The sequence below is a fragment of the Thermobia domestica genome, chromosome 7 (assembly GCF_964235325.1).
Source record: "Thermobia domestica chromosome 7, izTheDome1.hap1.1, whole genome shotgun sequence".
In the NCBI taxonomy this organism is placed as follows: domain Eukaryota; kingdom Metazoa; phylum Arthropoda; class Insecta; order Zygentoma; family Lepismatidae; genus Thermobia; species Thermobia domestica.
In genome coordinates, this window is record NC_137460.1 from 288,729,484 (window position 1) to 288,751,092 (window position 21,609).

Here is a 21,609-nt window from a genome sequence, read left to right on the forward strand (position 1 = left end):
TTAGAAATACAGTGTAAGGAATGCTAAGGTGAGAAACCAAGTAGTAAAAACCCACTAACGAACTGAGTGTTTTTTATAGTACCGATTGGGTCAGGTAGAAAGTGGATTCTCTAAACAATAGATAAATGAAGTAAATCAAACCCCAAGGTTAATTTAAATGAAGTAAATCATCTATATTGTAAACAATAGTATATACTTATTAGTCACAAAAAATTCTCACAAGAATATATATTTTCTGTAGGTGTAACTCTTTTACATCCGAAACTGTGTAATTCAAGGATATATTTCTAAACTAATTGTATCACAGAACATCATATTAAAGATATTAGATATAAGTACGTAAAGCCAAGGTTAATTATGTTGCATTTCTTTTCAGTTTATGTTCGTGTTGTGCTTTCGCTATTAAAACCCACAAATTCTGACACCTATCATTACATTAACTAGTTATTTTGTGTTAGTTTTAAAGATACGACATCAATTTCTCATTTCAAAGCCACCGATCTGGCCTACAAGTTTATTTCATGCCAATTCCGACTACCTATGACGGTTTACAAGTTGTTTACCTTTGAATATAAAGAAATGGATAAAAAATAATAATCTAATTTTGATACTGAAGCACGCCAATATTTAAAATATGGAGTCGCTATGGCACCAAATTGTTCTAAAATAAAATTTATAATGTATTATTTACATTTTTGCACAATCACGAAAATTTTAATATATAATTTGTAGAAGTTATAGCACTCTAAAACTAGAGAGACGAATTTCACTGGCGGCCATATTATTTCCCCCTCCCGGTCCCCTGCCTCCTTTTTCGGCTTGCCACCTGGTACCACATGATTAGGTACCTTCTAGTGAAGGCATTCCCTCAACCCGTAAAGATCCTTCACACAAAACTCACGAACTTACAAATGCAGGTTTCGCCTAATTTTACTAGCCCTATATTAAAAGCTAAAAGGTATACACATACTGTAACATAAACTAGTCTAGCTCCGTTAGTTTTAAAGATACAGAAATGGCATATACCTCGTTGGAACGCCCTTACATGGACCCACAACATTTGTTTCAAGGTGATTTCGCGTATCTGTGGCAGTTTACGAGTTATTTTCGTTTGAATATAAAGAAAAGAAATAAATAATACCGAATGTTGGGATTTAAGGGCGCCATATTTAAAATATGGCGTTGCTATTGTAGCAAATTGTTCTAAAATGGAATGTTTGATGTGTTATTTACATATTTGCACAACTTTCAAGGTTTTAGTATAAAAGTTGTAGAAGTTATAGCACTTTAAAGCCAGAGGGACAACTGTCACTGGCGGCCATTTTGTTTCCCCCCCTTCCGGTCCCCTGCCACGGTTTTCGGCTTGCCACCTGGTACCACATGATTAGGTACCTCCTAATGAAGATATTCCACCTACCCGCAACATTCCTTCATTCAAAATCCCACGGACTAGGAAATATCGACATATGCTCCTGGACTATATTTTGTTAACTTAAAGAACTTAAAAGATATTCTATAATTTTGTTTGTCCTTACTTTTATTATAAGTTTTTCTTAGTGATAAGCGATTTAGAAATACTTCAGTATTAACAAATACTTATAATATGTGATACCGGTGTAACAATATGGACACACCTTTTAATTATAAATTCTGGAACTTCATCAAGACTGGTAGAGAGTTGGGTTTTTAATTTTTATTGCTATAGGGATTAGTTCGTGTGAATTTGCTGTAATAAAAGAGTTTGCAACATGAGGTACTTTTTACATCTTCCATTCATTTTAGCTTGTTTAAGTCGTGAGACAGCAATTATATTGATTGCTGTACTGTAAAAGGAATTTAAAATATCCGCCTCTGCAAAATTTCTCTACAAATTTTGTAGTCTGAATTTTAAGTTCTATTTTTTGTGGAATTGTGTTATTAATATTATTATTCGTTTCTTGTTTTACGTCACGTGCCATGCTGGTAGTATTATTAGAATTTGCTATTAGTTTGTGATAGTAAAATACTTATGCTTCCCCAAAAGACTTTCTGTATGTCTTCGTATAGTTCTAAAGTATATTCTGAAATTTCTTTTGGATTTTGTTTACTGTGTAAGATATACGGGTTAGTAAATTTCCTAAAGGGCAACACAGTTCATGATGCAGTAAATCTAAACGCTAAGGGCATACAATTATTTGGTGAGTCTAGTAGTGTTAGTCCTTCAACTTTTTTATCTGAAGGACAAAACTAACGCATTTGATGTTACCTCTGACTATTTATTACCAATGTTACCTATACTGTTAACTCAGTCGCCTTATAATTGTCTAAAAACCACAAGCACAACCTTCTTTAAAACCTTTGCAGAATTTGAGGACTGCATTACTTTCTATTTTCGAGTCGGATAAGGTAACTACGAACCGACTGGCAACTTGTAAGAATACGTTGTTCGATCCTCGAGTGCATAGTCGCGTGCGTGAGTTTGTGTTAATAAAATTCAAGATTCTTTAGGAACTCTTGCCAACTGTACTAGAGAAAGTAATTATCGCTGTTTAATATCGCGAGTGCCACGAAGGGTGTGACAAATACTTATACTCCACCACCCAATAACCTCATCGAACTCACTTCTATGGTTAACAGACTGGAAGCGCTGTACCGCACAGAAAGTAAGTACAAATGTAGTGGTGAGAAAAAGCAACAAACTAATGCTGGAAATGTACCAGTGAACCAGATAAAGACAGAAAAGTCTGGTCAGCGAACATGTGAAAATGTAGTGCAGACGGAGACGCCAATGGAAGGGAGACCCTAATAAGCATACCCGAAGGCAAGCAAGAGGAAGTGATTAGCAGCTCGGCAGAGAACGAAAGATGTCACTTCAGCAAAAGGCGACGAGGTGGATGGCGGATCCAGAACAAAACACAGAAGAGGAAAGATGGAAACAACCAAAGAGAAAACCAATGGTCATCTCAGTACTGTCATGACGTTCGTACGTCCACACCTTGGCAGGGAAACTAACATGTCCTGGCCAAGGTCCCCATGAACCAAACTGGGGACCTGTTCATCAATATTTAGTGTGTGAAATTTCTAGTACTTCCTACCAACAATAACACCACACAACCAATGTTAGCGAAACGGGAAATGAGAAGGGCAAACTGACGCATTCGCAAGCTAGAATTAATATACACATCAACGACGTAAGGGTAATGGCTCTGCTCGACACTCGAAGCGGAGCGTCCCTCCTCAGTTATGATGCATGGAGAAAAGTCACGCATAATATGTTCCGACCTAAAATCGAGAAGGCAGACGCTGTAGTGCTAATTGACTCTACCGGACCGAAAAATTCTAAGTTCGAGGCAGTGTTGTGATTCGTTCGAAGTGCGATGTGCGATATCAAGTGCTGTGTTAAGTACATAGTAGAGCAGTTGTCAGAAGAGTTGATTTTAGGCATTGACGTGCTGAACGAATTGAGAGCACTGATAATTTCCAATCATGTATGTTAAGTTGGGGTGATGGTTAAGGCAAGGAGAATTCTCCGCATGCTGCTGCTTCCACCAGAGGTGTAGGTGAGCAAAGAACAGAATGGACCTGTTTAAATTACCTGAGTAGCGTGTATGCCTTGGAAGGAAGTCACAAAACATATGTTCACGAATACATGATGAGACTTGGAGCGCAGATGTCGACAGGGTGGAGCAAAGCCAACTCTACGAACTACTGATGGAGTATAGACGTGTTCAGCGAGACACGGAGTCATGCCGTGACTTTATATACAAGATAGAAGTAGAAACGAACTAGCCTATAGTGAAAAAGCCCTTTCCCGTACTGTAACCAAGTGAGAGAGGAAATAAGGAAACTCAAAAAACGGGATAATCCAGACCAGTCAGTCCATCCACAATAACCTAATCTTAGTGGTCCCTAAGAAGAATGGAGACAAGGTTCGCATCTGCGTTGATCTCAAGAGGGCTGAACTCTTTCGTAAAGTTGAAGGAAGTAAGGACGAAGCCTCTGGAACATGTTCTGTGAAAACTTCAAAAGAAGTAGTACCAATCGTCGGTGGACATCGTGCAGGATTACAATTCTCTCTTGCTGCATCCAGAGCCAAGAAAATACACTGCATTCTCTTTCGAAGGACAGCAGTGGGAATTCCGAGTTGTGCCTTACGGCTGCATAAACGTTAGTAGTGTATTTAATACTGCTCTGCAACGAATGATCCCATCAGAAAAATTCGGCGACTCATTAATCAAGTACATCGATATCATCCAAATCGTAGACGATACATTTTAAAAGCACGTGCTCGTGGGTTTTCTCGGGGTTCTCCCGTTTCCTCCCATTTTCTTCATTCCACCATTTCACTCATCTCTCATCGTCACCGTCTCCTTTGGCCTAACCGGCATAACCATGGGACGTAAAACTTACAGATTTCATTTTCATTTTAAGAGCATCTTTACAAAGTATTTGAGAACAGGATTCTGAGACGAATATTTGGACCCAAGAGGAACGGCGGAAACTTCATAACGAGGAACTACATAATTTATACGGTTTACCCAACATTGTTAGAGTCGTCAAGTCTAGGAGGCTTAGGTGGGCAGGTCATGTAGCTAGAATGGAAGAAAGTAGAAACGCTTTCAAAGTCTTGACTGGTAGACCCATAGGAAAACGACCATTAGGAAGACCTAGGCGCAGATGGGAGGATAATATTAAGATGGATCTCGCAGAGATAGGAATGCAAAGCAGAAACTGGATCCAATTAGCTAAGGATAGAAGTCAGTGGAGGGCTTTTGTGAACGCGGCACTGAACCTCCGGGTTCCATAGGCCATAGAGTTAGTTAGTTAGTTAGTTTAGAGCATCTTTACAAGTTGCGGAAGTTGCTACAGACATTTTGTCACGCCAATCTACACCTCGACCTGGACAAGAGTGTCTTCTGCAGAAGAACTCGAAAGTTCTTCTGATACAACAACGGAGGTTGTGACAAAAGATATAGATGCGGTAAGACCCATCATCAATTTCCCATTCCTAATGACGAAGAAGGGGTTGGAGCGTTGGCTGGGGTTACTCCAATATCAACATCGTTTTATAGAGAAGTTTGCGGATACTGCACAACCTCTTTTTAACCTTTTGAAAGGAAGCAGCAAGTGGTCCTGGACAGAAGATTTTGAACAAGTATTCATAAAGCTCAGAAAGCAAGTGCAAGATTATGTACTGCTGACATATCCTAACTGGAACAAAGAACTCATCATCCAGTGTGACGCCTCACATGTTTCGTTATCCGCTTGTCTTAAACAAGAGCACAAGTCCTCGAGTATGCTAGCAGGACGTTGAAGCCATAAGAGAGGAATTATGGTTCCGGCGAAGTGGAATGGTTAGCATTTATGATTGCCGTGCGAAAATAGTCCAAATGGCTAGTAGGACACAAATTCAAGATTTGCGACTACCAAGTGTTAAAGTGGCTGAAGAACGCACGAAACTGAAGCAGCAGGCTAATTAGGTAGTACATCGAGTTGCAGCAATATAAATATGAAGTAGTGCACGTGCCAGGCAAAACAACCGTAGCCACGGATACATTGTCACGTGTAGCCATCGATGAGGAAACTTAGCAGTATCGGCTGAATTGCGTGCAGGCTCTCTGTGAGGAAATCCAGCATCTTACACCAGTGTTGTTAAGTCTTCAACAGCAACAAGATCAATACTTAATTCCGATTATCCGGGCCGTCAAGGATCCACGAGTAGGTAAAGATGATAGGAAGTGGAAATATTGGAAGGATAACTACCACTTGGACAATGGTATTTTGGAGCTGAGATACCCACGGCAACTGCAACGATGGAGGAGTTGCCTTCCACAGATCTGCTACCGGACATGCTGCGGATTAGCCGTGAACGCACAGGACATTTCGGCATTGGGAAAGTGCATGAATTATCGGAAAACTTTTTTCGCAACGTGAAAGAACACATACTGAGATCACACAAGATTGCGTGAAATGTATGAGAAACAAAGTTGATAGACACCCTCCTGCACAACCACTTAAGATATTCCAAGCTTCTAGTCCTCAGCAAGTACTATGTATTGATTACTTGGGCGCATGGCCAGCTTCGACTTATGAATATCGATATGTATTTACAGCTACGGATGTTTTCAGCAACTACGTGGTAGTTTATCTCAGCACCAAGGCCTCAACCAGCCATGTGATCAAATCACTATCAACGTATATCGCGCATCATGGGCGACGCCACGTGGTAGTGTGCGATAATTCAACCATATTTAGAAGCAAACACCTCCTCGACTTCTTGGAGACACAAGCCATCCAATTACTTTTCACTACAGCGTATCATTCTTTCCAGCAACAGCAGACAGAAACTATTCAGAGCTCATCAGGCTATTGTGGCATATTTGCCACGAGAACCATTAGAAGTGGTATTCGTATTTGCAAGAATGCGTCATGCTCCTGAACAATTCTGTTTACAGTTCCCTAGGAGTGACACCAGCTGAATTGATGTTGAATCACTCTCCTCACTATTATGGGCAAAGGTATTTAGGGCTAACCCAGACAAACCTCGATCCGGAAGACACAAGATGAGTGGGACAGACGACTACTACAAGCCTATAGGAATAAGTTAACTAAGTGGGAAAGAAGGAATGATTCCTACGAGAGACAAGCTTCTCGAAAGGAGATCAAAGGGGGAGATTGGTTCTTACGAACCCATTATCTCAGCAATTTCCCACAAAGAAAAATAAGGAAGTTCTTCCAGGTATACCAAGGTCTCTTCTGGTGCGAGAAGGTACCCAACGATAAAGTGTTGATCCTGAAGGATCCGTTGACAGAAAAATATCGAACCCCCATTCTGTCGACAATTGTAGGAAATGGAATCCCACATGCAAAACAGAACAACAACAATAGGTTCAGATTCTGAAATAGAATTCAAGAAGCAACTTAGCTATGGGAGGTAAAAACCGATCAGCTGACTATCAGTGTTACTAAGCTGGTAAACTACCTCACAAAAACAACATAGACATACAAGTAATACCATAATGGGTTCTGGCGCTTAACGCTCGGTAGAACCGACTTAGTTAATCTAGCCCACCCTGGGAAGCCATATTGTGACCAACCTTGGATACGCTGCTCATCCTGAAGATTTCTCCGAGTTGGCAACACTGCACACAGAGAATAGTTTGTGTATGGTGGGAAGAGGAACAAAAATGCTGCATCCGGAAAAGTTTAGGTGCGAAGACAAAATATTAGATGTCTGTATTAAGCCGCCTTAACGAGTGTTTATACAAGCGTGACACAGTATTCATTTAGTGATAAAGGTTGTTAATATATACATTTATCAAATAGCTATACATGAACAGTTATAATTTTGGATGTATTTAGGAAAACATGTGTTGTTGTGATTTGGTGTCCAGTATGGTGTTGCATTTATCCATTGCCATCGGGCATAATAAGTGACGATCTAATATCCAAGTGTGAATATGTTGTGCCTAATAATTCATATTATACCATTGATCGTATATATTACTGGGAATTGTAATTGTACAAACGGAAATCATGATGGCTATACAGTATGATTAGCGAAAGGTATCCATTGTCATGGGCCAAAATACAAGTCATCCTGTATTCTAAGTGTTCTTATATTATAGTGCATAGTCCTAATACATTTAAATACATTCCAGTGTTTATCCTATGTTCTTTCATTAGTGTTTATAATGTGTGCATGATTACACTTATACGCACGTTATCGCTGCCAGACCTCGTTTACTAAGCTTGTATTGTGTACGATTGCTAATCCTCATGCATCACGTATACGATCCACTACGTAGTGCTAAATGATCCACTACCTGTAAAAATTTATATAATTACCGTCACAACCTTAATGCAAGGTTTGGAGAAGCTTAAAAAACTCAACACTGGTTTGTTTCGCATCGTGTGGAATATTGTTTTTAGATTACCACTCAACTATGTCATTTTTCTTTGTATTTGTAGTTGGCCATTTATTAAAGATTAGTAAGTGGTAACTTGCGTTGTCCATCATAATTATCATGTACTTTACCTCTAGGTCATGTATCTTACTAAGGATGTTTGAAAACCTTTCCTTGTAAACACCTACGTTCATTTCTGGTGATAGTCAGCAGAGCTCTGTTTGCTGCGGAAAATTAATTTTCATCCTAGCCCAGATCCACTTTTCCCGGAACTCACAATGCACATTATTATTCTTGTTCCTTTTCCCAAAGGCACGATCAAATCATCTCTTGCGTCTTTATTTTGCCACATCTTTTTTCAACCATGTTTTGTATTCTGGTAATGGATACCCATTCATTTGAGAATGAAACGCAATAATGTTGCTTTCTCCTTAAACTTAATTTCACTTCTCATAGCATGAAGAGATTTATCCACCGTGGGATCATCACCCTTTTCATACTAGTGGAATATTCATCTCCTGAGAACATTTCTTCAAACTCATCCAGATTAGTGGTAATTGGTTGCTGTTTATTCGTTCCAATTTTTACCTATTAAAGTTTGCTCCTCCTTTGCCTATCCAGGTACGTGTTGTACGTAGCTCCCGCTTACCCCAGAGAGTTTGCTGTTTTCTCCTGTAGTTTTTAGGCTAATTAGAGTACTTCGTACTTTGGCTTTTTAGCGAACACTGAAAATAATATATGCTCCCGTAGGTGGCGCCAAGATTTTGTTAATGTGGGTGCAGCCTTGGATGGAACAACACATCCTAACAATGTTGCCAGAACGCTCTGCACTATTGAGCCTTAAGAACTGAAAAACAATCCCTAAGTTTTACTAAAAAGGTAGATAAACATGGTATGATAGCAAGTAACTTATCAGATACTTAAGAGGTCACTCAAATATATCCAAACATAGGAAACAAGAAATATACAAAATAGAAAGGATTATTGTAGGAAATCTGAAAATCGAAGTTAATGTGGCTGCAGCTGCATCCAAATCCACTGCACCCACTGTGCCGCCGCCTATGGATGTTCCTCCTTGTGAATTACCTTCTTATTGTTTCTAATATCACTCGTATTGCATATCCCATGAACGGAACACGAACACAAGCTGAAAGGGGGAATAAACGATGGAAATAACAAGAGTATATACGTGTATCGCATAAACAGAGGCACAAAAAAGTACAATGATCACTAATAACATTGCACAAAAATAATCACTGGAGCAATTATTCCAATTAAATTGTAACAATAACATGAATAGTAACAAGAACGAAAATATAATAAAAATAAAACAAGGAAACGGGACCTGGCGACAATCGGAAAGCACTGTACTCTCAGGAGATGTTCTCCATGTAGCGTCAAAGGCGACACTAACAAAGTTTCGTGGTTGACGACAGGTACACTTTCTTGCCTTCTATTGGGTGGTGAAATCGGTAGATGGAATTATAAGGTTGGACATATAAAATCACTTTAGGCTTAGTGAGCAGTTTCTTTATTATTCCAACAGCGGAACACAAATAAAAAAGGCGCACTGAAGCATAAAGAGAAATAGAAGAATGTATGAAAAATTTAGCCTTATAAATGTATGATAAATTCTTCCTTCGTATTACAAAATACTACATATTTGAGTACAAGTAACAGGATTACATATCTTAACACTTCCCTTTATTAAAATATGTGGGTTTTTAACCATTACTTTTTAAGCATGATTGGCTAATATATTTATAATATTTACATTTCGATAAAGCTTTGATTAATATATCTGCAACCATATTATCAGATAGTTTTTATTCAATACACATTACGGAGGTTGTTCAGTCTACATTTGGCCAATTTCGACTTACCTAAAATTTTAGAAGAATCCATGGCGCCAGGTCCGTAAGTGCTCGATGTGTTTCCCTTGTTTCCTAACAATAGCCCGACAGCGTAATTTCCACTGTAATAGGCTTCTCTGAAGAACTGGGAGGGGAATCTTGTCCCATTCCCTTTGCACAGCTTTCCAAAGTCCGTCCACAGTTGTCAGATGCAGTTTTCCCAAAGCTCGCTTCAGCAATCCAAATCCACAATACTCCATAGGATTTGCATCTGGAGATTTAACAGGATCCTCATTGAAAGGTATCACCTGTATACCACTTGCCTCCTCCATCTCCATGTAGAATGCGAGGAACGATCGTGAGGTATGTGATGAGGCCTTGTCCATGTGAATACGCACCAGATTGGCGTCATTTCCGTAAATTGTTGGAATCTCTTACTCGTAGATCGGCCGCATGATTTGCTCCTGCAAATACTGCGAATTTATTTTGTAGTCCTTCGCCACTCTACGAATCTTCAGTTTAGCACGATAACAGTAGCCAGTAACGACCATGAACCATTTTGGGAAAGATTTTTTACAGACACGGACCCACCTTCTGAACTTCTTGGCGCCTTTCTCTCGGTACATGATGGCTCTCGGTTTGCCACAGTCGGAAAGGTAAATCCATGCTTCATCGAGCGTTACGACGTACATCCACCTTTGTTTTGCCAGATGCCGTTCGTACAGCTTCCGGGCATCACACTTTCGTTCCTTTTGGTGGGCATCCGTGAGAAGATAGCCGCGAGCTTTCATGGCCTTTTCCAGCTTCAGTTAATGGTGTAACGTCCGGCTCACAGTCCCCAAAGACACGTCAAGACAATTAGCCATACACCTTTGTGTTGGCGGATTTTCTTACATTGCCATTTTGCGAAGTTTCCTCTGCATGGTGGAGGTGGCCTTGGTGCATTCCCGCTTCCTAGGCAACTTCGTTGGTGATCCAAATGGTGGAGTTTCGTTGCCCTTGTACTTTTTAATTGCATTTTTATTCCACTTAAACTGATTTTGCAACCATTGTTCTTGCACTGTTTTCTAATGACAGAAACACTAAAGTGGGCGTCATAAAGAACCGCAACATAATCTTCCCAAAACCGGCTTAGTTTGGGCGGCATTTTCATCACAGAGCGGAAACCCACACACTTGGAAACAAATTTAACACAACACTCAACAATGGTCCTGTTTTGTGCGTTATTGTCGTCCACGCGGAGAAGCAACTCCTGCCCAGGAAGCCACTGCACACCACTGCAGGACGCCACGAGCCAGGTCGGGTGAGTCCATTCTGCCTTGGAGGGGGAAGGAACGAAATCGGCCAAACGTAGGCCGAACAACCTCTGTATACCCTGTTCTACAGCATTTCTTTCAAAATGAGGACGTACAAAGTCAGAAATATTCAAAATTAAAAAAATGTAATACGAACATTAAAAGGTATTAAATCAATAGTTTCATGCAAAAAATATTCAGAGAACTAAAAATTCTTGCATTACCGTGTCTCTACATATAACGAACAGCAATTTTCACAAATAATTATTTCAAACCAACAGTTAAGTGCAGTAGTGACATGCATGCTTACAATACTAGAAAAAAAAAGATTTTACTATACCTACACATAGTACAGCACTACCAAAAAGGCCTTAAGTATATTGGAATATTGATTTACAACGAATTACCTAACAATGTAAAAGACTCCAAATCAGATAACATTTTCAAGGAAAGACTAACAATTACCTGTAGAAATATAATTGGTTTTATTCTCTCTGTGAATATCTTGAACATACACGAGAAACTTGTAAAGTTTACAAGATGAAGTTGACATTAATAAATAGTGCAGCAAGCAGATATGTAAGAATGTATATCAGTGATATGTAAGTTAATTGTGCAAATCTAGTAGTATCAAATCATGTGGTCATGTTATACATAAATTGTCTAAGAGATGTATGATCTACTAGAGATTGGCTGTATACAAAGGATTTATTTATTTAGAAATATATTGACACTTTGTACACCACATGTACAAATGTATAATTCTGTTGTCGCTTGAACATAAAAAAAATATATTTCGTTCGTCTATGCTGTTGACCATTTTCAACAAATCTTTGACCATTCTGGTTATCATCATACAAAGTAATTTGAGCTGAATTCCCATATGTCATCCAAGAAATTATTGATGAACTTTGCCTCTTTTGATGCATCTCCTAGACTATCATATTCTGCTTCAGTAATAGGGTAGGCAATAGTTTTTTAGCTCTCAATTTACAGTAGAATTTCCTAATTTTACAACAAAACCTGTCTAGGATTTTCTCTCGGTTACATCACCTGCCCACTCAGTATCTGTGAAGATTCTTAAGTCATCTGCACTTTTCTAGTAGTAAAGAACGTAGTAAATCGTTCCTGCTAAATATCTTAACACCCTTTTTGCTGCTAACCAGTGGGTTTTCATGGGATTTATTGAACTGGCTTAGCTTACTACAAGCATATACGATGTCTGACCTTGTACGCTCATTTCCAAAATTATTGTCGCATGTCTATAAATATGTTGTTGTAAGAATATAATTTGAAAATGAATTCGCCCGGTATTTCTTAAAATGTTAGTATGTGTATAATCGGCAAAGACATGTATGTGGCAAATTTCATGTCAAAAGAAAAGTAAAAAGAACAATAGTACGAAAATAAAACTTTCTTGGCCATTTAGCAACATTTTGTTTTACTCATTCTGATTTTCATATTTATAATTCTTTTCTATGAAATTTACCTCAAATATACATTTCCCGATTATACCCCTAGTATCAGTATTAAAGAACCCGGCAAAATCATTATCAAATTATATTCTTAAAAGAAGACAGGTATAGATATGCGACAATCATTTTGGACATGAGTGCAGGGCCGCCCACAGGGGGGATGTATGGCGCAAGCTGCGCCATTGAGAAAAAGTTTGGGGGGGATTTTACTCTACTTTCGAACTAGCAATTTTACTGTCGGTATAGCATTAAAACACGATTTTGAGAAGCTAATTTTCAAAAATTTTCCGGGGTGAACCCCCGTACCCCCTGCTTCGATACTCGATGAATGAAGTACCGCGCAAGTAGCCGTATGAAAGGAAAGGTTGGTTCGTTTTAAGAGAAGGGCCGCCCACAGGAGGCATGAATGGCGCAAGTTGTGCCATCGAGAAAAAAATTGGGGGACTAAAAAAATTGGGGAAGAATTTTACTCTAATGTCGAATAAGTAATTTTGCTGTCGTCAGAATAACATTGGAACACGATGCGATTTTTTTTTTAAATCTCGAGAATGAATCCCCTAACCCCCTGCTTAGAAACTCCATGAATGAAGTACCGCGCAAGTTGCTATATGAAAGGATGGTGCCAAGTTCTGGTGAACAACAGTTACAAACACTCAAGGAATTACTTTCAAATTTAGATTTGAAACTTGCCTATGTTGTCTGTTGAAAATTATAAAGTAGTTTGACATAATTGTGAGCTAGTGGTAACCATACAGACAACAGCCAAGTTTCAAATCTAAATTTGAAGTGAGCCAGTGAGTGTTTGTAACTGTTGTCCACCAGAACTTGGCACCTATTTTTGTGATTTCAATTCTTTTTAAGGCCACTCGTACTTGGCTCTTTTACAGGAATGTTTTTTTGTTGGATATCACTTCTTTTTGTAGGCTAATTTCGAGGACAACGTTTTCTTTTGGTATCAAACTCAATAACTTGTAACTTGCATCTTACTTTTCCTGTACAAGGGAATTATATCAATATTTTGTAAAGAAAAAAATAATACTACTAATTGTAAAAAAAAAAAAGAATACCTGTGCCATACACAGTGTGTAAAAGTTTTTATACCCTTCAATATCCTTATAGAACATATTTAGTATTGTACACTACCAAGACTACTAATAAAAGTAATGCCATTTTTATAATTACTACTGCCTCTACTACTACTACACGCATTCTATAATACTACTACAGGAAATAAAAACAACAACAAAAATAACAATTATTAGTACTATAAAAAATACTGCTACACTGGGCAATTATTTTTAGAGGACTTGAGTTTTGAGGAGGGAAGAGATTATTAGTTTTGGAGGGGAGTGCGCCATCAGCTTTGGGGGGGATGGGCACCCCTGCATGAGTGTACATATTGAAAAATACCAATTAGCTTCTGAAACGGGTATTTACTTCCACGTGTACTAGCTTCGACCAGTTTTAAATTAACTTCCATCGGTGTCGAAAAAGATTTACAATTTGTCGTGTTTAAACTTAGCTAACAAACTCTACATATTCTTTTGTGATAGGATCAACGTCTCTTTTCTGTTTCTGTCTATTTGCATACTAAGACAATTCTTTGCAGGTCCTAGGACTTATATTTGCAATACCTTGATTAGTTTTCCTTTTCACTTAAAATAATCTATATATAATTCAAGTATTACTTTGTTACCTTCCACTTCTTTGAGATACATATAAGATTTACGTTTACACTGTTTGTACCCTATATTAGTCAAACTTTCATGTACTTTCATCTTCCAGGACGTATTGAATTGATTCATATCATAAATCCTCTTTTTCAGTAAACATACTTGTTCTCTTTCCTATCATCATAACCCAATGGTTGTTCCATATACAAGATATCTTTAGATCGCCATTCAGGAATGTTGCACTAACATCACTCACCTCCCTAAGCAAACAATAATTTTAGTTTTGTTTGTCTTATAACTGCGGTAGATATTTCATGATATTTAACACTATATTTTTGTGCAAAATCCTTTGCTACCAATCTTGCTTTATATTTAAGTAAATTTCGAACTAGTGTTGGTTTTTCTTTTATAATCCCATTTACATTTAGTGACATTGGCATCTCTTGGACGTTCACTCAATTACGTTTAGTGACATTGTTTTAACATATGTAAAACATGGCATAATCTTTTTTCCGATTGCATTTTTTATCTGATAATTCATGTATTCCTTCAACTGAATTATTTAACTTAAACTCATTCGAATCCACGTTTTGCATTGCACCAAGATTAGGATCTACATCATTACTTACAACTTCCCCTAAATTAAATACTTCATGCCTAACATTATGAATAATTGTATTTGTTAGGTAACTTCAATCCCTTCAGTAGATGGCATTACACTATCAGAACTACCAATATTGTTATTCATGTTTGAATATGTATTTTTGCTGTACACTAGAAATTTAACATTTTTAGCCTTTATCGCTTTACGAGGATTGGTGGGATCAGCTAACCTATACCCTTTCGTATGTTTGCAATAGCCTACCGTGTGCATAAATGCATTTTGCATCTATTTTCCTACGTCGATTCGATGGACTAAGTGCATAAGCAGTACATCCAAAAATGTGTTAATACCTTAAGCTTAACTTTATGTCCTGCCCGTGCTTCCTCAGGTGTTCGTCTTTGTATCGCAGTAGTAAAACTGACATTATTTAAATGAAACACTGTCAAAACAGCTTCCACCCAATATCATTTACCCAAACCTGAATCGTGGAGCATCCAACTTGCTTTTCCTATAATTGTTCCATTCCGTCTCTCTAGTACACCATCTTGCTGTGGTGTAAAAAGCGTTGTAGTTTCGTGTATTATACCACACTTGTTTTTAACAAATCAGGAAGTAAGCGGTTTCAGTATTCAGTACCACTATAACTTATAATTGTTTGATTTTCTACATTATTCTTAAATTTAAAACAAAATGTTTGAAGAAAATATACAGAAAATTTACGCGTGAAATAATCTGTAAAAGTAATAAAGTACCAACCTTTACCCAACTATTCTTAGAAATAGGACTGTACAGATCAGAATGAATCAACTCTAACTTTTGTTTTGCTCTTTGAGAAACAACTTTGGGAAAACTTAACACTTTTCTGCATCCCCTTGTAAATATCCGTTTTTAAAGTTTACACTATCAACTAATTTAATTTTGAGAATACCATTGCACTAAGACTTAAATGACCTAAACACCTATGATATTCTAATGAATTTGATGTAGTTGTCAACTCATGTTTGTTCTCCGTTTCTTCTCAAATATTTTTAGTTATAGACAAAATAGACCCTTTTTTGAAGTAATTTATAAATATCATTAATTTTATCACTTGTATATTGACTTTCACCGTACAGTTTTACTTGCGATTTGCGAAAAGCATTTTATAATAAGCGTTATTATTTATTTTCTTCACGAATAGTAAATTTCCACCATTGTACGTACGAATAGCTCATCCAATATAGTTTTCTGTTCGTTATTGTTGTCCAGAGTTACATTAACGTTATCTATACCGTTACTACTATTACTTTGGTTATTAGTGTACTAACAAATGACTCAAGTTCTGAAAAATCAAGAAGCCAGTGTTTACGCTTAGTTATATGGGAAGTACAACCTAAATCAATCAACCAGTCAAAGTCGTTATTCACATCATTTGACAAAGCAGTAGGACTCGTTAACAAAAGTGTAACATGTAATTTTGTTGTACACTCTTTTGTACCAGGGCTCTTTTATGAACACTTTCTCTTTGGTGTTTTCTTTACCTGGTTCATTCAATACAGTCTTTCTTAAAATGACCTTTCTTATTACACCGAAAACAAGTAGGTACAAAAGCACCCTTTACTTTAGCCACATAAGCATTATCATTAAACACATTTTTGGCTGCACTTTCACTTTTTCTAAATCGCCTTGCATCAATGTGCAGTTCACGAATTCACTGGTTAATTTGTGTTCCTTCTATTGCCATTACAAGTGGGTTAAATTCCTTCAGGTAAACCAACAATCATTACGGTAATTTCTTTAAATTCCACGGCACAACCAATGTCTCTAAGCTCTTGTGTCATCGTCAAGATTTCTTCCAGGAATTTATGCAACATTCTAGATCTTAATTCTTTACTCTGGAAAATTTCTGTTTTATTATCATGCGTTTGCTGATTCACTGATTCTCTTACGCTGCTCTCAAGTTGTTCCATGCTTCCTTGGCTGTTTTTGCATTTCGTACATAAGGATAACATAATGACTATACTCAGAGATTATTGTATAGGCACTCTGGTTCTTCAATGGGTCCACTGGTTCTGCTTTTCTGTGTAATCCCATAAGCCGAAGTCTATAAGATATAATTTCATCTGCAACTTCCACGTACCGTAGTTTCTTGTACCACTTAATTTTTCTATGTTCGTTTGTATGTCACTATTTAATATGAATGAAACCGACATTTGTTCCTTTTCAGCCAGAGGGGCCGCGGTGGCTCAGTGGTAGAGCGTTCACCTCTGGTGCTTGGGGTCCCGGGTTCGATCCCAGCCCCCGCCAAGTGAACTTTGTGGTGGACAAACACCGTGTGCGTGGGTTTTCTCGGGGTTCTCCCGTTTCCTCCCACTTTCTTCATTCCACCATTTCATTCATTACTCATCATCACCGTCTCCTTTAGCCTAACCGGCATAACCGTGGGACGTAAAACTTAAAGATTTCATTTCATTTCATTTTCTTTTCAGCCAGAAATGGAAGAAATATTTTTTGCTACCACCATTCAAATATAGTTTCATGAATGCACAGTCACACGTTCACAGCAATTTCACAAATATCACGTGCAGCACGTAGTGGGCCTTATGCAGAAACGTTTTGACATATGATTAGTGCTAGAGTAGAGAGTTCAACTAAAATATGTTTCCTGCAGTAGTCAGGCCCTTAGTATGACGCTAATCATATGTAGAAAGTACGTTTCATTTTGTAACTTATAGTCACAGTCCATGAAATCCTAAGTCCCCTGATGCCATAAACTTTGTTGTAAATATCAGCTGGGACACATAGTCACTTTTACCTCAATAAACATTTTTATTACTCCAACAACGGCACAAAAAGAAAAAAAGGCTTATTCCAACATACAGAGAAATAGAAGAAGCATGTATGAAAACTTTAGCCTTACAAATGTATGATAAATTCTCTATTCATATTACAAGATATTACATATTTGAGTACAAATAACTTGAATATATATCTCAAAAGTAGATCTCAGTCAAGTTTGATGACTCGTTGCGACCAATATAGTTTTAAAAAATATAAGATATATTGACATGTATTTGTATTACTGTGATATTTGGATTTTTGTACAGTAGTGGTATACTTAATTTTTGTGCAATGAGTCTGAGAAGAAAGAATACAGCCGCAGTTTCTGATTATTGCAGTGCAAGGAAGACCAAGAAGCCTGTGAAATCGACACAGAAGTAGGATCGAGAGATCATTGTGACTGTGTAATTTGTGATCTACAGCAACGTAATTTTGCATCTCGAACATCCGAAGACAAAAAGAAAATTGTGCAGAACGGTCGTCCAACTCCCCAACTCAATATTTTCACTAAAGCAAAAACATGTGTTCGACGTTTTAATACTAACTTATATGTCAATAATTCATGGTTGTGTGGTTGTCCTTGTACAAACAAATTATATTGTTGGTCTTGTTTACTTTTCTCAAATAATATGGGCACTTGGAACAGTGGAGGTTATAATGACATGCAGAATGTACACAAAGCTTTAAGAAAGCATAGTCTGTCTCAGTATCACCTGCAAACAGTAATTGTTGAAAAAACTTTTGGTATATCCATGATTGACGATATGCTTAACGGGCAAAAGAAAAGCAACAATCACGTGCACAATCAGCGCGTTCGTAGAAACAGAGAAATTATGAAACGTTTCGTTGATGTTGTTTGTTTCCTGGGGAAACAAGAACAGGTTTTTTCGGGTCATAATGAGAGTACTGATTCTCCAAATAAGAGTAACTACGAAGAACTGCTAACTCTAATTAGCAAATATGATCCATTATTACACAGCCAATTAGAAAATTTGGTGTTCAGTGGATTATCGAATATAACTCAGAATGATCTAATAGAATCTGTTTCTAATGTGTTGCTTTCACATATAAAACAAGAAATTTGTAAAGCTAGTTTTGTGTCGATAATCTTGGGTGAAACTAGTGATGTAAGTAATATTTCCCAGCTCTCTTGTGTATTTCGTTATATAGGTTCCGATGGCATACCTAAGGAAAGATTTATGGGCTTTGTTAATGTTTCTAAAGATCGGTCAGCTGAAGCACTTCACAATATTGTTTGCCGGGTAGTTGATGAGTACAACTGTGCTCAAAAGTTAGTAGGACAAAGTTATGAAGCTGCGGTGGTTCTTTCGAATCATTTGAATGGACTTCAAACAAAAGTTAGGGCATCATATCCTACTGCCATTTTCGTCCATTGTTTAGCTCACAATTTAAATTTAGTATTGTCTCAGGCGACTTCTAACATCAAAGACTGCAAATTGTTTTTCTTGATCTTAAGTGGATTGGCAGCGTTTTTCTCTAAGTCCACAAAGAGGAATCATGCATTGGACACTGAAATTAGAACCCGACTGCCCAAACTATCTGCTACACACTGGAGCTATGATTCCCGTTTAGTTTGTACTGTATCAGAATATCGTGAGGACCTTATTTCATTATTTGAAAAAATGACAGATCCAGATGAAAAATGGGATTATGAAGCATTAATTGCTGCCCGTGGGTTTTTAGTTTCACTTAAAGACTTCAGATTCAGTTTTATGTTAACAATATTTTCAAGCATTTTTCCTCTGACTGATGAGTTGTTTTCCATCTTGCAAAAGAAATCCCATGACATTGGTTACTGTATTATCAAAATAAACAAACTGAAAGCTGAACTTGAAGAAAAACGTGAACAATTTGAAGAATATTGGGAGAAGACAATACAGGAAGCAGAATATGTATATGAGCCAGAGAGAAAGAGGTTGAGGTTACATGATGATCATAATATTAAGACGTCTTGTAAACGCCTCTTTTGTGAAATTTTTGATACAATCGTTCAACAGCTCAACACTAGATTTGTTAATTTAAATTCTCTACGGTTCTTGGAACTCATCAATCCAGTTAATTCAGATGAAAACAGAAAAGTGTTCCCTGAGATTGCTCTGGAGTCTCTTAAACAATGCTATCCTAATGCGTTTGATTTTGTTGCTCTTCGGTCACAGTTAATGGCGACATATGTCTCTGAAGTCTTACGGGAGAAAAGTGTTAGTGAACTACTAGTCTTTCTTAAATCAAATGATTTACAGGAATCTTATGGAGAGGTAGTGAAAGTATGTGAACTTGTTTTATGCATTCCTGCTACAAGTGCTTCAATGGAAAAGAGTGTTTCCGTGTTAGAGCGAATAAAGAATTATGTTCGCAGTTGCCAAGGCCAGGACAGACTGAAAAGTTTTGCATTAATATCTATTGAAAGAGATCTACTTTCGGAACTACAGAAAGACCCAAACTTCTATGACGAAGTCATCAATGATTTTGCCAAGAAACCCGGAAGAATTGAGCTTCACCTCAAGTAGCTACCTCAAGGTAACTATTTTACGTATTATTGTTTTAATATCAGTAATAATAATAATATTGTGTCAGCAGTAAAATAATATTTGTAGTGTAGTGTGACAGTAGTAGTTACTATCTTAATTATTATTTTCAGCTTTTTCAGCTTAGTTTTACACCCTCCATTCCAAAAGAAACCGAACGTTTTTAAAAAACAAAAAAGCAATGTACATTTGGAACAAATCATTTTTATTAATCAATGTATTCCCTTTCTGCATCGATACACATATTTGCACGCTTCAACGAGTTGTCAAACGACTTCTCCATGTCCTTTATTGGAATGGTCTTTAGGACGGCGGTCGTCGCCTTCTCAATGGCATCAATCGATGCGTGCTACTTTCCTTTCATCGCCAAATGCAGTTTCGGGAACAGATAGAAATCGCGCGGAGCGAGATCTGGTGAATAGGGCGGATGATGCAACCGAATAATGTGATTTTTGACCAAAAATTCAGTTACAAGTCGCGAACGATGTGATGGTGCATTATCGTCCAAAAGAGTCCAACTGCCGATTTCGCGATATTCGGGCCGAATACGACGAATTCTTGCTAGCAAACGCTTCATGACGCCCAAGTAAAACTCTCCAGTGACTGTCTGGCCGGGCTGAACAAATTCTTTGTGGATAATTCCTTTTGAATCGTAAAAACAGATCAGCATCGCCTTAACTTTTGACTTCACTAAGCGACTTTTTTTGGGCGTTCCTTTTTTGGGCGAGGGTGTAATTCAAATGTTAATATTGTTACAGAAAATGTACTAGCAACCTTAATCACTAGGCGCCAGTGAGTATGGCGTGCGAAAGTAATTTCTAATTGTTTTGGTCTTCTTTATACTTCTATGTATTTGTGAATCTACGAAAGAAATGCCCTGTATGCAGGAAATAACTGAGTCAGCTATAAAGGCATCTAATTTTAGTCCAGAAGTGGAACGATAACAAGGCTAGGAATATTCGATGTGAGCTTTCTAAGATATCATTCGACAGTCATAAGAACGTGGTAACAATACATATTAGATGGTTGTTTTGCTGAAGTACTACGCAGGGATCAGCATTTAATTAAAGCACATAAATAAGCATACTGTGAAATATTAGAAAAGATCAAAACTAAAAATAAACGACGAAAGAAAATAATAAAAGGAGATAATACTTCCAGAAATAAACAAAATAAAATCTTGTTTGTCAAACTTCCAAAATTAGGATTAACATAATTAAAACCTAATATTCCATTCTTTATAAATGAACAGTATGAAAGATTGGAAATGCAAGAAAAATATTGTTAAAAATCGCAAAACTGCTGCTGTTGAAAACCAAGTGGAATGTTTGAAGTTACAGAAAGCTGTAAACAGGTTTGATAAATAGTGTGCATGTTTCCTCTTTTGTTACAGATTACAATATTTCTGAAATCAATCAACTTAAGATTTCTCTGCGTTGTCGTCGGGTAATTAGAAA

The 21,609-nt window shown here is 37.4% G+C and overlaps 1 protein-coding gene across 5 annotated transcripts in view; it reads left to right on the top strand.

Annotated features, from left to right (window-relative positions):
- LOC145691014 (zinc finger MYM-type protein 1-like) overlaps positions 1–21,609 on the top strand; it is a 309,663-nt gene that overhangs the window by 163,381 nt on the left and 124,673 nt on the right. For 2 of the 5 annotated variants that reach the window (XM_081766527.1, XM_081766525.1), the window contains exon 5: positions 17,945–20,144. The exons of the other annotated variants lie outside the window; for them this stretch is intronic. In XM_081766527.1, the coding sequence (XP_081622653.1) occupies positions 17,945–20,134 (2,190 nt within the window). In that variant the 3' untranslated portion in view covers positions 20,135–20,144. The remainder of the gene's footprint in view (positions 1–17,944; positions 20,145–21,609) is intronic. 5 annotated transcript variants of the gene reach the window in all.